The following is a 14792-nucleotide window of genomic DNA, read 5'->3' as shown; positions in this document are numbered from 1 at the left end:
TAAATAAATAAAATCTTTAAAAAAAAAAAAAAAAGGTTGAGAATGGAAAGAAAAGCAATAGAGTCCAACAGTTAAAGGGATGGTTAAAATGATGGGACCATGGAATCTGTAAGGTAAAGAGCGACATGAAGAAAGAAGAGCACTTATGGTCTAAAGGATTACCTTAGTAAGGTGGAGTATTCATGGTGAGGGAGAGGGAAGAGTGCTAGGGGTAGAATGATCTGGAAAGGCAGGAGTTTGTGTGAGCAGGATGCTTGAAAGTGAGAATCTGGAGAATGTACTGGCAAAGACAAGGTATGAGTATGACTAGGGTAGACGGTAATGGTTAAGGGAAAGGTCATTTAAGATCAAGAATTCAAGGAGGCTGGATGGATCATCTCTATGGATGTCAGTGTCACCAGAGTTGATGACAGAAGTAGAAGCAGAAGAAAAAGTAACAGGCGTTAAACGCTTTAATGGTAATGCAAGGTTATGACTAGCAAGTTGTATTATATAGGACTACAAGGAGTTTCAGGGAGTGATAAAGTTACAAGAGCTATAGCACTTGCTTCAAAGAAGGTGGGAGGGGCTGTATTAGAGAAAAGGAAGGAAAATGGCCTGAAATAGTAATAAGGAACAAAAGAGATACATTCTATCATCTTTAGGCCCAACAATATGAGATATGGGAGAAAAAAGAGCCACTATTTAAGAAAAGAAGCTGTATTTTGGTTAGAACAAGGTTAAGAAATGTTCACAGAAAATTGAGAATTTTAACATTTTGCTGATGATACACCTTGAGTTCAAGAGGGTACAATGCAGTGTTTGGAGATGAGAGACAGATTGGGTCAGAAGTAGGGCATGTACAGAACTGTATACAGGTAAGAGTCTTGGAAGGCTTGGTCTTCTTGTAGTAAATAAGATAAACAACACTATAGCAATGACAGAATTAGTATGTGGGATCTCTCATTACAGTTGTCTTCAAACTTTTTGATCAACCCACCTCATACATTTTTAAAGCAACATCCAAAAATTTTCATCAAGTCTAATATTTGCAAATAATGCAATTTCCAAAGAATACACTGACATACAGAACTATAAGTGTTACAGGGGCATCTCGGCAGCTCAGTTGTTTGAGCATCGGATTCTTGATTTTGGCTTAGGTCATGATCTTGGGGTCCTGGGACTGAGCCCCACATACTTAGCAAGGAGTCTGCTTGAGGATTCTTTACTTTTCTGTCTGCAAAACATCCCCACCCCTCATGCACACTCTCTAAAATAAAATTAAATCTCAAAGGAAAAAAAAAAAAAAACAACCCAAAACTATAACTATTACATCACACTTCCAACAGGGGGCTTGAATTTACAATCTCAAGATCAAGAGTTACATGCTTTACTGTGCCAGCCAGGTACCCCTCAAATTTAACTCACTGAGCCACCCAGATGCCCCAAGGTGCCCCTCAAATTTAGATGGAATTTAAATACCACTATCATTCTTTAAAAAATTTATGGACAAATCTTTACCAATTGGAAAATTTACGTTGCTATCTTTTTCCTTGAACTTATTTTCCATTCCACTTCTTTCAGAGAATTATCCTAATGCATCACAGTGTGATAGCCTGAAGTGTTTTATTGATCACTCTATATTACTTTAAAATAGGAAAAATTCTCAAGATTTCAGAAGCTATAACCCCCTTCTATTTTAATTGCAGTTAATAGTGCTCCAAGAATCAGGGAAAAAAAAAAAATTAAGAACAGCAAGGAACTCAGTATTCATTCCCAAACAGAGTAAATAAATTGTTGAAGATTATACAACTAGTAACAGAGCAAGGTTAAAACTTAACACTTGGTGTCTCTTGCTTTCAATCCACTGCTCTTTTCACTAGGCACAATGCCTTAACCTAAATAATAAAATAAACAAACAAACAAAAATGAACCTACTCTTAATGAAAGCTTGAGCTCAGCTTTTGAAGAATGAGGGTAAAAACATAAATGTAAATCTGTCTTAAGTTGTCCTACCTTATTTTTTTTAACTTCATTTGTAAGAGTTTGAAGTGTACTTGGAGAATGATTTGAAGCATTTCTTTTTGATTTCCGAGGTATTGTTATATGAAGTCTTGGAGTTGCAAGCACAATTTTACATGTATCATTCATGGAAACCAGGACATCAGTCTCTCTGGGCATTGTGTGCTCATTTCCTTCCTTAAACTCCTGTTGTGAAGTCCTTTCTGTTGGTATCTTACTATCAGAAACCACTGACTGGCCATCATTTTTAACAACACAGTTAGTATTGAGAGTCTCAAGAGTAGAATTTTGGGATTTTTCAATGACAGAATCAACACCTCCTAAAACAAAGGTGTCCTTTTTAGACTTAGTGGTTACAAATGTATTCTCCTTTGAGTGAAGAATTTGTTTAGCCAACTGAGCTCTAGGTAGTGCTTTGTTTGAGAATCCAGCAGTTGAAACAGTTTCATGTTCTTGGTTCAGAAATGGAACCTCTGTAAAAAAATACAAGATAAAACAAAATTTAAAGAAGAATCACATGAAATTAAAGGAGAGAAACAGAATAATATCGAGCTATTTATATTAAAAAGAAGCGTTCAGGTTAGGAATGTTCCACCCTTTGGCCTAGTCTTTCTCTGAAAGGGATGCCTAGACAGGGAGAATAATTATCTAGAACATTCAACAAAACAAAACACACTTTACCATAAGTTAAATTATTCAGAGATGCTTTCTTTTCCTGCTGACATTGAATCTTTTACTTTTTCAGAAGGAAAGTACTATTTGATGATTCTAGAGGAACTTCTTGCATTGAGGTTGAGTTTTGTTTTTTTAAAGAAAGAGGAAATGAATTTTATTAGTCACTGAGAAAAAAAAAAGTTGTTTACTTATGTTCAAAAATGATTAGATCAATATAGTATACTTCTGTAACATATGAGTTACATTTCCCTTTTTATCTTCTCATGCTTTTATCACATTCTCTGTATCTATAGTATGCTGAGAAAGAATTTTTTAAAAACTCTACATGTTATAACTTGCCAGCTCTACATGAAAGTTTATTACTGAACTTAAAAGTCAGTGATCTGGAATAAAATCTGGTGCTGTCAAAAATCAGAGAGGTCTATCTTAAAATATATATGAAGTGCCATCCAGTCTTAAAAATTCTGATTCTGCTTCTGGTTGCTACAAATTTCTAAAACGTGAAAGAGAAGTTGAAAAGGTGTAGCTTGTATGTTAAGAGTTGCCATGTTGTGACTCAAAAGCAGACATAACCATAATTTATATGCCTCTGACATCTCTTTAGTAGAACTTCAAAGACAAAAATCTGGTAGGCTTATCTATTAGGCAAGTAGGAACTAAAAGAATTGGTTACATTTTATTCTGCTTTATATCCTAGATGGTTAGTTTTACTTCTTGAAGGTAGAAATGAATTTCTTTCACACAAAAATGGGAAATAACAGACTTAAAATTGGAGGAAAAACTGAATTATTTTATATGTTTAATTTCAAATATTCTGACAAAAACTGGTAATGATTATGCTTTAGTAAATATGCAGCTTCAGCTTTAAAAATTTTAATAGAAGGATTTTATTATATTGATGTGTATCATAAAAGAAGGGCAAGTTCCTATTTCTTTAACTCATTCTACTAGAAATGGCATGGCAAAGGAGTAAAGGCAAGTAGGTAATTCAATCAGATATAACATGCTATAGAATCTGGTCATTTATTTTAGAGTACAAAGTCCATGCAGATTCTCCAAAATGTCTCTGAAATTACACACAAAATTTGTGTTTCTATGTATGTGCATTTTCTGGGAAAAGAGTCATCAGACTCTCAAAGCAATGTTATTCCTTTCTCCCTCTCTAATTCCACTTAACAAATAAAACATGCTTTACCGCGCATTATTTGCCTCTCTCCTTTTCTCCCGAACTGTACTTTTTGTATCAAAATAGATCACTGTCTTTGAAATACAACAATATAAGCACAGTCTAATGTATAATAAAGAGCACGGGCTTTCCAATAAGTACCTGTATTAATTCTCAGCACATCACTTATTCCCTGTGAGACATAGAGCAGACATAACCTCTTTGTAAGCCCAATTTCCCAGACTTTTAAATGAGCATCTACCCATAGTGTCTGCTGAAAGGATTATATGAGATAGTGCATGTAAAATATGTTTATCAATTACTGCAACTCATTAAAGTCTCTATTTCAAATGTTCCAAATTCTGATCATTCTATCTTTCCAGATCATTCTCTCAAATCCAATGACTATCCTAATAATACCTAACACGTCTTCACTCTTCACACTTCCTTATCTCCTTTAGGTCTCCTTTTCTTTGTATAACTAACTTAAATTTCATGGTCCCTTTATATACATATCTCAACTCCTTTGTCCTCTTCATCCTATTTGATAAAATTACAATCCTGATGAAACCCAACTCCCTGCCTATACCCCAGCAGCACCCATGCAGCTAAATAGGGTTAAAGGAAAACTCATAATCACATTGACTGATCTCATTTAAGTTCATGCTCACAAGTCTCAAATAGGTCGTTAATGTTGCACTAGAAATCAAATTTAGGCCTAGACCATTTACTCTTCTACTCTCCTGTATTATTTAAACCTCCACCTCCTCAAATTTTAATGCCAGTGTCCTATGCTCACTTTCAGCTGATGACTTTATTGCCCACTTCATTTCTTAAGTCCTATAACACTGCCTATCTTGTTTGATTTATGATGTTTATTTTTCCAGCTAAGGCCAAAACTTCCACTTATAGATTCTGTTCCCTCTTAACTATTCAAGTTTATCATACTACCAATTTTAGTTTTTCTTTCCCTACTGGATTATTCCCAATAGCATACAAAAATGATCTTTCACTATACATTAAAGATAATACATATATATGTATATTAAAAAATATATATATATATTTTTTTAAGTAGGTTCCGGGTCCAACATGGGGCTAGAACTCAAAACCTTGAGATTGAGAGCTGCACACTCTACAGATTGAGCCAGCCAGCCACCCCAAAACTCAAATATTTTAAAACCATACCTCCCATATTTCTTTGCTCCTTTCAAAGAGTTGTCTATACTTACCACTGTCAATTTCTCTCCTTCACAATCTCTCTTGAACCCTTTTGCATCATGTTTTTGATCCGATCACTCCACTAAATCCCCTCAACAAAGTCACCAATGACCTCCATGTTGCTAAATCCAATGGTTAAATCTCAGCCTTCATCTTACTTAACTGATCAGCAGCATTAGATACAGTAAAAGACTCTTTGGCTTCCAAAGTATCACTTCTGCTTTTTCTTCCTTTTTGACTTCTTGTGGTTTGTTTATTCTTAACGTACAAAAACCTTAATTACTGAGCTCCTCCCTACCTTGTCTATCCCATTTCAGTTAAATCACTCCAACCTTATAGATACTCAAGCAAAAAAACCCAGAACCAAAAAACAACAAAAAAACCTTAGAAGTGGTTTTACATTTTTATACCTATATAAAAGATAAATATAGTAACCTTATCTCACCTAGATAGATGCACTATATCAAATTCACAGCAAGTGATATTTTAAAAATGTAAGTCAGATCTTGTCATTTCTCTGCTCAGAACCCGCCACTGACTCCTTAATTTGCTCATGTAACACACCAAACATTCGCTAAAAGGTTCTATGTTATCTGACTGTAACCATCCTCTCTTCTTCACTTCTGTCCACTCAATGATTTATTAATCTCATAGCTGGTTCTTGAATTTTTGAAGAATCCTCCTATTCCAGGACATTTGTGTCAGCTGTTACTTTGTGTGGATCATCCCTCTCAATTCTTCCAATATTCTGTCTGTATCTATCACCTCCTTCAGTTTTTTGGCTCAAATGCCATCTTCTCATTGAACCACAGCCTGACCACCACATGGAAAATTACAACCCACTGCAACTCTCCCCATCATCCTTACTCTGCCTTTTCTTTTCATAGCACTATCCTTTTGTACTATAAAAACTACTTATTTTAAATCTGTCTCTCCCACCACCTGAATATGAGCTAGTTACACAAGGGTTGAGATTTTTGTACATCTTGTTCACTCTTGTTTCCTGAGTACCTAAAACAGTATCAGACACAATAAACACAACACATCATAGCTTTCAACCAACACATAATAAAACTAACCTTTTGGTGAATTGTTATCTGATTGGGATGATTTGTTGTTTTCCTTTTCTTCACAGATGTAGGTATACTGCAATAGTCTTTTCTCAGCTCCTTTAGGAGTGAAAATTTTCTTTTCACTTTTCGGTGGTTCCAACAAACTCCTGTTTCCTGATGCTTGTTCTTGCTTGTCACGCAGTACTTTTTCTTTCATTCTTTGAAATATTTTTCTTGGTGATTCATAGTTTGTTTTATTTTTTAATCTATCCTTGTTGGGCTTTATAGCACTGATATCAAGAGAGCTGTTAGAGGTGGTAGCCTCTGCTAGCATGGTGGAATGAAATATATTTTTATTATTAAAATTTGTCATTTCTAGGAAATTTTTCTTTTTATAGTCATTCAATGTTAAAAAAGGGATCTGATATTTTGCCAAATCTTTCACAGGAGTAAGTGTGCCTGCAGGAATGCTGTCAAAAAAGATTGCTTGCATGGGCATATTCTTTCTTGGAGAAGAGATCTCTGAAGACAAAGGAATTTCTGGGTATTTCAAAGGTGTTGCAATCATCTTGATAAACAGTAGAAACAAATTTTCTCTAACAGTAGGTCAGTTAAACACAATGTTCAGGGTAGTAGACCTTCAGCAGGGGCCCAGAGGAACCTGTAGTTTAATGTGAAATCAACCTTTATAATGCTTTACAAAAAAATTTATTTGCTTTCAATAATAATATTATTCTAATTAAAAGGTAAAATTGGTTCATAACAACACTGGATAATCTATAGCTCACAAATCTAAGGTTTTATGTTTTTGTTAAAGACTCATTTTATTATTGATTTAGATGAGCAGTGTGATCATTAAATTTACTTCTCTAGAAAAAACAGTATTCACCAAATAATCTACTTAGTAACTATAAAAACTGAATTTTGAGTATCTGTTTTTTAAACATACTTGAACCTCAAGTCCTAGAGGTTTCAATCTAATATTTGCTTCAAAAAGCATTAAATCACATCCACATATTGCATTATATTAGACTCTAAAAGATTAAATTTCACAAACATCACTTTTCCTTTTCAGCACTTAAATTTTAAGGCAGCAGCTATAATGATACAACCTAATGAAAGCTGAAAGATTCATTCTATTTTTAGTTAAATAATTCCCAGTCCTGATTTTGCTATGCCGCTGAACATTTTAACTATGAGGTTTTAGTTGAAAAACCCTCAAATTAAAGTAAATTATACTCATTATGATTTAAAAGAAATTAACACTATTTAGTATTTTTAGCATAAATCATGTATTTGAGCATACATGGTCTTAGACTTGTTTTAGCTTGCTTTTATGGATATATTTTACTATCACACCTATAATTAAGATTCTAGGTGGTGAGCCATATAGTTGCACTTTGTAATACTTGGTAAATAAATAAAACGTTTCTACCAAGATGCTTGGAAATTACTAGTTTCAATTTGCTGCATCTCTTTTACTAAATTTATAACTATTCTAATCAGTCTTTGACATCATATAAACATAAAAAGTGTACCACAGAAAATACAAAAGCAGTCAGATCAAAGAAATCAAGTATCTTTAAGTAACTTGTGTGAGAAGCATGCAAGTTAAAAATTCATAGACAGTGATCAAAAACCTCCCAAAAAACAAGAGCCCAGGACCTGATGGATTCCCCGGGGAATTCTAACAAACTTTCAAAGAAGAAATAACACCTATTCTCCTGAAGCCCTTTCAAAAAACTGAAGCAGAAGGAAAACTTCCAGACTCTTTTTATGAAGCCAGCATTACCCTAATCCCCAAACCAGGCGAAGACCCTACCAAAAAGGAGAATTTCAGACCAATATCAAGGATGAATATGGATGCTAAGATTCTCAACAAGATCCTAGCAAACAGGATCCAACAGCACATTAAAAAGATTATCCACCATGACCAGGTCGGATTCATCCCTGGGTTACAAGGATGGCTCAACATTCGCAAAACAATCAATGTGATAGAACAAATCAATAAGAGGAGACAAGCAGCACATGGTCCTCTCAATTGACGCAGAAAAAGCATTTGACAAAATCCAGCATCCATTCTTGATTAAAACGCTTCAAAGTATAAGGATAGAGGGAACATTCCTGAACTTCATAAAATCTATCTATGAAAGACCCACAGCAAATATCATCCTCAATGGGAAAAAGATTGCGGCCTTCCCGTTGAGATCAGGAACACGACAAGGATGCCCACTCTCACCACTCTTGTTCAACATAGTATTAGAAGTCCTAACAACAGCAATCAGACAACAAAGAGAAATAAAAGGTATCCAAATTGGCAAGGAAGAAGCCAAACTCTCTCTCTTCACAGATGACATGATTCTTTATATGGAAAACCCAAAAGCTCCACCCCCAAACTACTAGAACTCATACAGCAATTCAGTAACATGGCAGGATACAATGTCAATGTGCAGAAATCAGTGGCTTTCTTATTAACAATGAAAATACAGAAAGGGAAATTAGAGAATATTCTATTTACTATAGCACCAAGAACCATAAGATAGCTGGGACAAAACCTAACCAAAGAGGTAAAGGATCTGTACTTGAGGAACTACAGAACACTCATGAAAGAAATTAAAGAAGACACAAAAAGATGGAAGACCATTCCATGCTCTTGGCTCGGAAGAATAAACATTGTTAAAATGTCTATACTGCCTAGAGCAATCTATACTTTTAATGCCATTCCGATCAAAATTCCACTGGTATTTTTCAAAGAGCTGGAGCAAATAATCCAAAAATTTGTATGGAATCAGAAGAGACCCCGAATCGTTAAGGAAATGTTGAAAAACAAAAATAAAACTGGCAGCATCACGTTACCTGATTTCAAGCTTTACTACAAAGCTGTGATCACCAAGACAGCATGGTACTGGCATAAAAAACAGACACATAGACCAGTGGAACAGAGTAGAGAGCCCAGATACGGACCCTCAACTCTATGGTCAAATAATCTTCGAAAAAACAGGAAAAAATATACAGTGGAAAAAAGGCAGTCTCTTCAATAAATGGTGCTAGGAAAACTGGACAGCTATATGTAGAAGAACGAAACTCAACCATTCTCTTACACCATACACAAAGATAAACTCGAAATGTATAAAAGACCTCAACGTGAGACAGGAATCCATCAGAATCCTAGAGGAGAACATAGGCAGTAATCTCTTCGATATCAGCCACAGCAACTTCTTTCAAGATATATCTCCAAAGGCAAAGGAAACAAAAGCGAAAATGAACTTTTGGGACTTCATCAAGATCAAAATCTTCTGCCCAGCAAAGGAAACAGTCAACAAAACAAAGAGGCAACCCACGGAATGGGAGAAGATATTTGCAAATGACAGTACAGACAAAAGGTTGATATCCAGGATCTATAAAGAACTCCTCAAACTCAACACACACAAAACAGATAATCATATCCAAAAAATGGGCAGAAGATATGAACAGACACTTCTCCAATGAAGACATACAAATGGCTGTCAGACACATGAAAAAATGTTCATCATCACTAGCCATCAGGGAGATTCACATTAAAACCACATTGAGATACTACCTTACACCAGTTGGAATAGCCAAAATTAGCAAGACAGGAAACAACAGGTGTTGGAGAGGATGTGGAGAAAGGGGAACCCTCTTACAGTTGGTGGGAATGCAAGTTGGTGTAGCCACTTTGGAGAACAGTGTGGAAATTCCTCAAGAAATTAAAAATAGAGCTTCCCTATGACCCTGCAATTGCACTACTGGGTATTTACCCCCAAAGATACAGATGTCGTGAAAAGAAGGGCCATCTGTATCCATGTTTATAGCAGCAATGGCCACGGTTGCCAAACTGAGGAAAGAACCAAGATGCCCTTCAACGGATGAATGGATAAGGAAGATGTGGTCCATAAACACTATGGAGTATTATGCCTCCATCAGAAAGGATGAATACCCAACTTTTGTAGCAACATGGACGGGACTGGAAGAGATTATGCTGAGTGAAATAAGTCAAGCAGAGAGTGTCAATTATCATATGGTTTCACTTATTTGTGGAGCATAACAAATAGTATGGAGGACAAGGGGAGATGGAGAGGAGAAGGGAGTTGGGGGAAATTGGAAGGGGAGGTGAACCATGAGAGACTATGGACTCTGAAAAACAATCTGAGGGTTTCGAAGGGGTAGGGGGTGGGAGGTTGGGGGAGCCAGGTAGTGGGTATTAGAGAGGGCACAGATTGCATGGAGCACTCGGTGTGGTACAAAAACATTGAATAATGTTACGCTTAAAAGAAATAAAAAAAATAATAAATAAATTCATTCACAAATAGTAGCTTATCCAATAATTTATAAGACAAAAAAATTTTTTTTCCTTAATAACAAGAGCTGACAAAGAAGGCTATCTTGGCAATCTAGTCCTGTGACACAAAAACTACTGAATTCTTCCACAGGATGTTAATTCAGTAAATATATACCAATAATGCATAGATTTATGTGATTGGCAATGTGCTAGTGATAGGAATCCTGTGCTGAGAGTTAAAATACTCATTAGTGGTTCACTTTAAACTCTCAAAATCAAAAATGAATAAACGGGGACAACTGCACACTAAAAATTGGCAAAGTATATATAGGTTCACACAATCTCAATTCCTCACAACCTCATGAAATGCTCAACAGGAAGTATAAAATGCAAATGAACTAGTCAAACTGAAAACAGGCCCAATCTGTAGTAGACACACATTACTGTTTTTACCTAAAGGCGGATAATTATGGTCCCACTAAACAGTTTGAAGAACCAGCATATAACTCCTCTTTCATGTTGCCCAATCTCTTCTCTTCTAATTCAAATATGTAGTAGAATGGATGTGAGTAGTCAGGATTCTGGAAAACCTCAAATTCCACCCCCCCAAACCTTTTTGGTTTAAGATTCCTAGGAGTCTCTCTTTCCCACTATGTGATAAATAGCAACTCAACAGATGCCAAAAGAGTTGGCAATAGTTGTCTGTGGTTTCAGTGTGGTTGGTGGAAGAGAGGATATGGAGGGAAAAAAAATTACTTAGGATTTTCTGACCACAGAGGCTTTGTAGAATAGATACAAAAGAAAATCAGGAAATCAGGTAGAGGCCAAACCCTTAAGGTCCCATTCTCTTCCTAGTTAACAGAGGAGCAAAACAAAACAAATTATGGTGCTCAGACTCTGATGGAAGAAGAGACAGATGTTAGAGGATGGGGATCCAGTAACAGGCATTTCTCAAGTTGAGGAAAAGAGTATCCTGACGGCCAAACACACTTGACCTAAGAGATGGAGGTCATTAACAAGAAATTGTTAGTTCCTTCTTGGACTAGAGAAGAGAAGGTGAATTCTAAACTGGTATGCTTGTGCTTCACTAAATAAAACTATTTGGAAAATCTAATTGTTGCCATTTATTCTAAAAACTGACAAATGCTAATGCACTAAGAAAAAAATGCTATTTATTTAAAATAAAGACTCAGGCATGAGAAAACCATTATATGAAAAAGCTAGCTATGAGCACTTTATAGTGCATATAAATAAATATATAAGTAAGGCTAAACAACAGTTTTCCTCATGGATATGATTCTCAATGTAACTGTTACTCTTCTTCCCCAAATTACACGAAAAGTTCTTCCAGGAATTTATTATAGGGGTAGCAGTAATAATAACTATTATTATGATGATGGAAAGGGTAAAAAAATCCCAAAGCACACTAACCAAAACTGGGAGGTGGAGATTAGAAAAAAATGAGAGGAATTTTAAGTTAACTGGCATATACACTTGGAGGAGGGGAACAAACAAACAAAACCCCCCAGCACTCAACATAATGAAGTTGATTTGATTCAACTCAATTACTAGAAATAACATTCAAAGTGACCAAATGAATCAATTTTAAGAAAATGATCAACACAGAAAAGGGCCAAAAGGCGTGAAAGGCAATTAATAAAGCACACGAAAAGCCACTCAGTGAGTCAAATGACACTTCATTTTACTAATAAAGGAAGAGATACAAATTTAAACAGTGGGACTTCTTGCTTATCAGATTGGAAAAGTTCAATTTCAAAATATAGGTGTGTATGCTATTGACCAAGAAATTCCACTTCTAAATTTTTTTCTTACAGAAACAACTACATTAAGGATGCAAATATATAAGTGGTAGTAACAGTCAATATTTATTGCATGTAATCAGATACTACATAACCTTACAGCAATTCTGGAGAGTTTTGAAGATGGGGAAACTAAGGCACAGACAGGTAGTTAAATAACCTGCCCAAGGTCACACTGACCATGATTAAGAGCAGGACCTAAATCTGAATTCAAGACCCAAGTTCCTACACAAACACTATACAGTTCATTAACAAATTATTACTGAACAATTATTTGCATTGGACAAATTATTATAAACAATTTAGATCTCCACCACTACGGGACGAAATTCTGCTACATCCATAGAGCTGAATTCTATTTATTCAGTAAAAAGATATATTCCGTATATGTACTGACATAGAAAATAGCTAGGATATATTAAATTTTAAAAAAGGAAAGAGTAGAAGAGGACGTTCTGTCAAACACATGAGCATAAGCATAGGGAAAAAAATCTGGAAGTGTACCAAATTGTGAATAGTGTTTAACTTTGAAGAGTAGGATGAAGGGGCCCACCATTTTCTAGATAATTTTATTAACATCTAGGTATGTTTGTAACCGATGTGTAATTAAACCAGAAGAAATCTTGAGCTCGATGGATCAACTGTTTCTACAGCACCGTGGATCTTAGGGTCCAAGGGCAGTGATGCACAGAAACCACTCTTAACGTACAGGGTTTTTTTTTTTTTTTTGGTTTGGGTTTTTTTAGTTTGTTTTTGTTTTTAACTAGAAGTGATTTTAGAACAAAAGCTTAGAGCGTTCACCGAAACGAACCTGAACGGTAGTAGACACGCAACAACTATGCACGCAACGAATGAAGCAGTTGTGAGACCCCCCCCGCCCCCACCCAGCAAAAAATGTACAAAAGCCCACAAGGGGTGAAAACGCTGAGAGGCTGGGACTCTCAGCGTCAGAGGGGACCGGCGGCAGGAGGCGAGGGGGTCGGGGAAAGGAGTTCATACCTTGGGTGAAGAGCCTGACAGGGCTAGAAGGCGGCAGTCCGGGCTTGGCTTCGCGTGGGATGGGCGATCCCAGGGCTCGCGCCTCCCACCCAAGTCAGCTCCAGGCCCCGCAGCGGAGCCTCAGGTGACCCTCACTTCCTCCGCGAGGTTCGCCGACACCCACAACAGTTTGGGAATTCAAATTTGAAGAGCCCGCCCTCCAGCCAGCCCCTCATTGGCGCGCTCAGGAACTGCGTCACTGAGTGACTCGAAAAAACTGGGGGTGGCTCCTACCGCGCGGACAATGCTGTTTCCACAAGAGGAGGGTAATCCCAAGCTGCCAACAGTACCCAGAGCGCCGCTCTAGTCTTCCACAGAATCTGTTCCGTTTTCAGAGGTCGCGCGCGCCTAGCGCGTTCCGCCGCTCCTCCCGTTATGCTCTGCGGCAGGAAGGCCTACGTCAGACGTCACTTGCGTTCTCCTGCGCTCCTGCGCTTTATTAAGTTTGGCCTTTCTCAGCTTCCCTCCTCCGCTACTAGTTTGAGAGCTGGTGGTGGTCTGTGACCTGTCTGAAGAAACAGCTTCCCGAGTGCTCTTGAGAGAGCTTTTAGTTTTCCCTGGCAGCCAGATATTTGAGAATGAGAAAGAAACGTTTTGTTCTTGAGAGCATAATAGTCTGAATGCAAAGTTATACTTGAAATGGCATGTTTAATTTGAGCTGTTTCCCCAAGAAGTGTGATGTTTTCTGAACCTGATTTTATCGAGTCCCAAAAGCTTTAATCTTGACGACTCTGGGTTGCAAAGCAGTTTGTGACAATGCACTGAGACTGAGCCTTGCCTTAGATGGCACCCAGTGATGCTCTGCTCCAACCACCGTGGATTATGGTGTATCCTTCACCGCAGCGCTCTGGCAAGACGCATTCGCTAGCTGGAAGCATTGCGTAGCGCGCCCTGTTTCAGTCTTGGGGGCAGAGAAAGAGGTGCCAGAGGAGTAACAAAATGTTTCCAGTCTAAACCCCTTCCAGCTCTGATCCAGCAACTTTTCTCAATTAACTCTTTCCCACTCCCCAACAAGACAGCACGGGACGGGAGAATTTATTTTATTCTTCATCCGGGAAGATCCCTCAGCATCCTAGGACCATATACCACATTTTTCCGTTAACATTGGACTCCACTGGTTGTAATGGATTAATTGTTAAAAGTGACTTTTGCAATCCCCTTGTCTAAATCCTGTTTTCACTAAATCTTGTGCACACCGAATATTCAGAGTCGAAATATAAATTTAAAACATGCAAACGACTGCAAGTAAGGAAAAGAAAACAGTTGAGGTGAGGAAATGAAAACAAATCTACAGAGATAAAATGAAGTTTCTGTCTGTGCAGCATAATGAGAAAATGGCTGGACATGAATTTGCACAAGATTTGTGGGAAAAGCTAGACTTAAGATATCTGTTAAGTGACATGTGTGAAAGTGTATGAAATGCGCATTGTGTGAGAGAGACTTTGAGGAGATAGGCGTTCATATTCCAAAGTATCTGGAATAGAAATATGAGAAGTTTCTATGCCTCTTATGGAGATGGC

At 37.1% G+C, this 14792-nt stretch overlaps 1 protein-coding gene across 2 annotated transcripts in view; it reads right to left on the bottom strand.

Annotated features, from left to right (window-relative positions):
• Positions 1–13674, bottom strand: part of MIS18BP1 (MIS18 binding protein 1) — a 47534-nt gene extending 33860 nt beyond the window's left edge. The window contains exons 1-3 of one of the 2 annotated variants that reach the window (XM_082735235.1): positions 13234–13674; positions 6142–6775; positions 1996–2474 (exon numbers count right to left, since the gene is read on the bottom strand). In XM_082735235.1, coding sequence (XP_082591361.1) covers positions 1996–2474; positions 6142–6682 — 1020 coding nt within the window. In that variant the 5' untranslated portion in view covers positions 6683–6775; positions 13234–13674. Of the gene's footprint in view, positions 1–1995; positions 2475–5073; positions 5271–6141; positions 6776–13233 lie in introns of those variants that run through there. The other variant, XM_082735236.1, reaches the window with a different exon arrangement.
• Positions 13675–14792: the final 1118 nt, after the last annotated feature.

This window comes from Mustela nivalis (assembly GCF_964662115.1).
Source record: "Mustela nivalis genome assembly, chromosome: 6".
Lineage (NCBI taxonomy): Eukaryota > Metazoa > Chordata > Mammalia > Carnivora > Mustelidae > Mustela > Mustela nivalis.
This window is presented reverse-complemented; position numbering and strand designations above follow the sequence as displayed.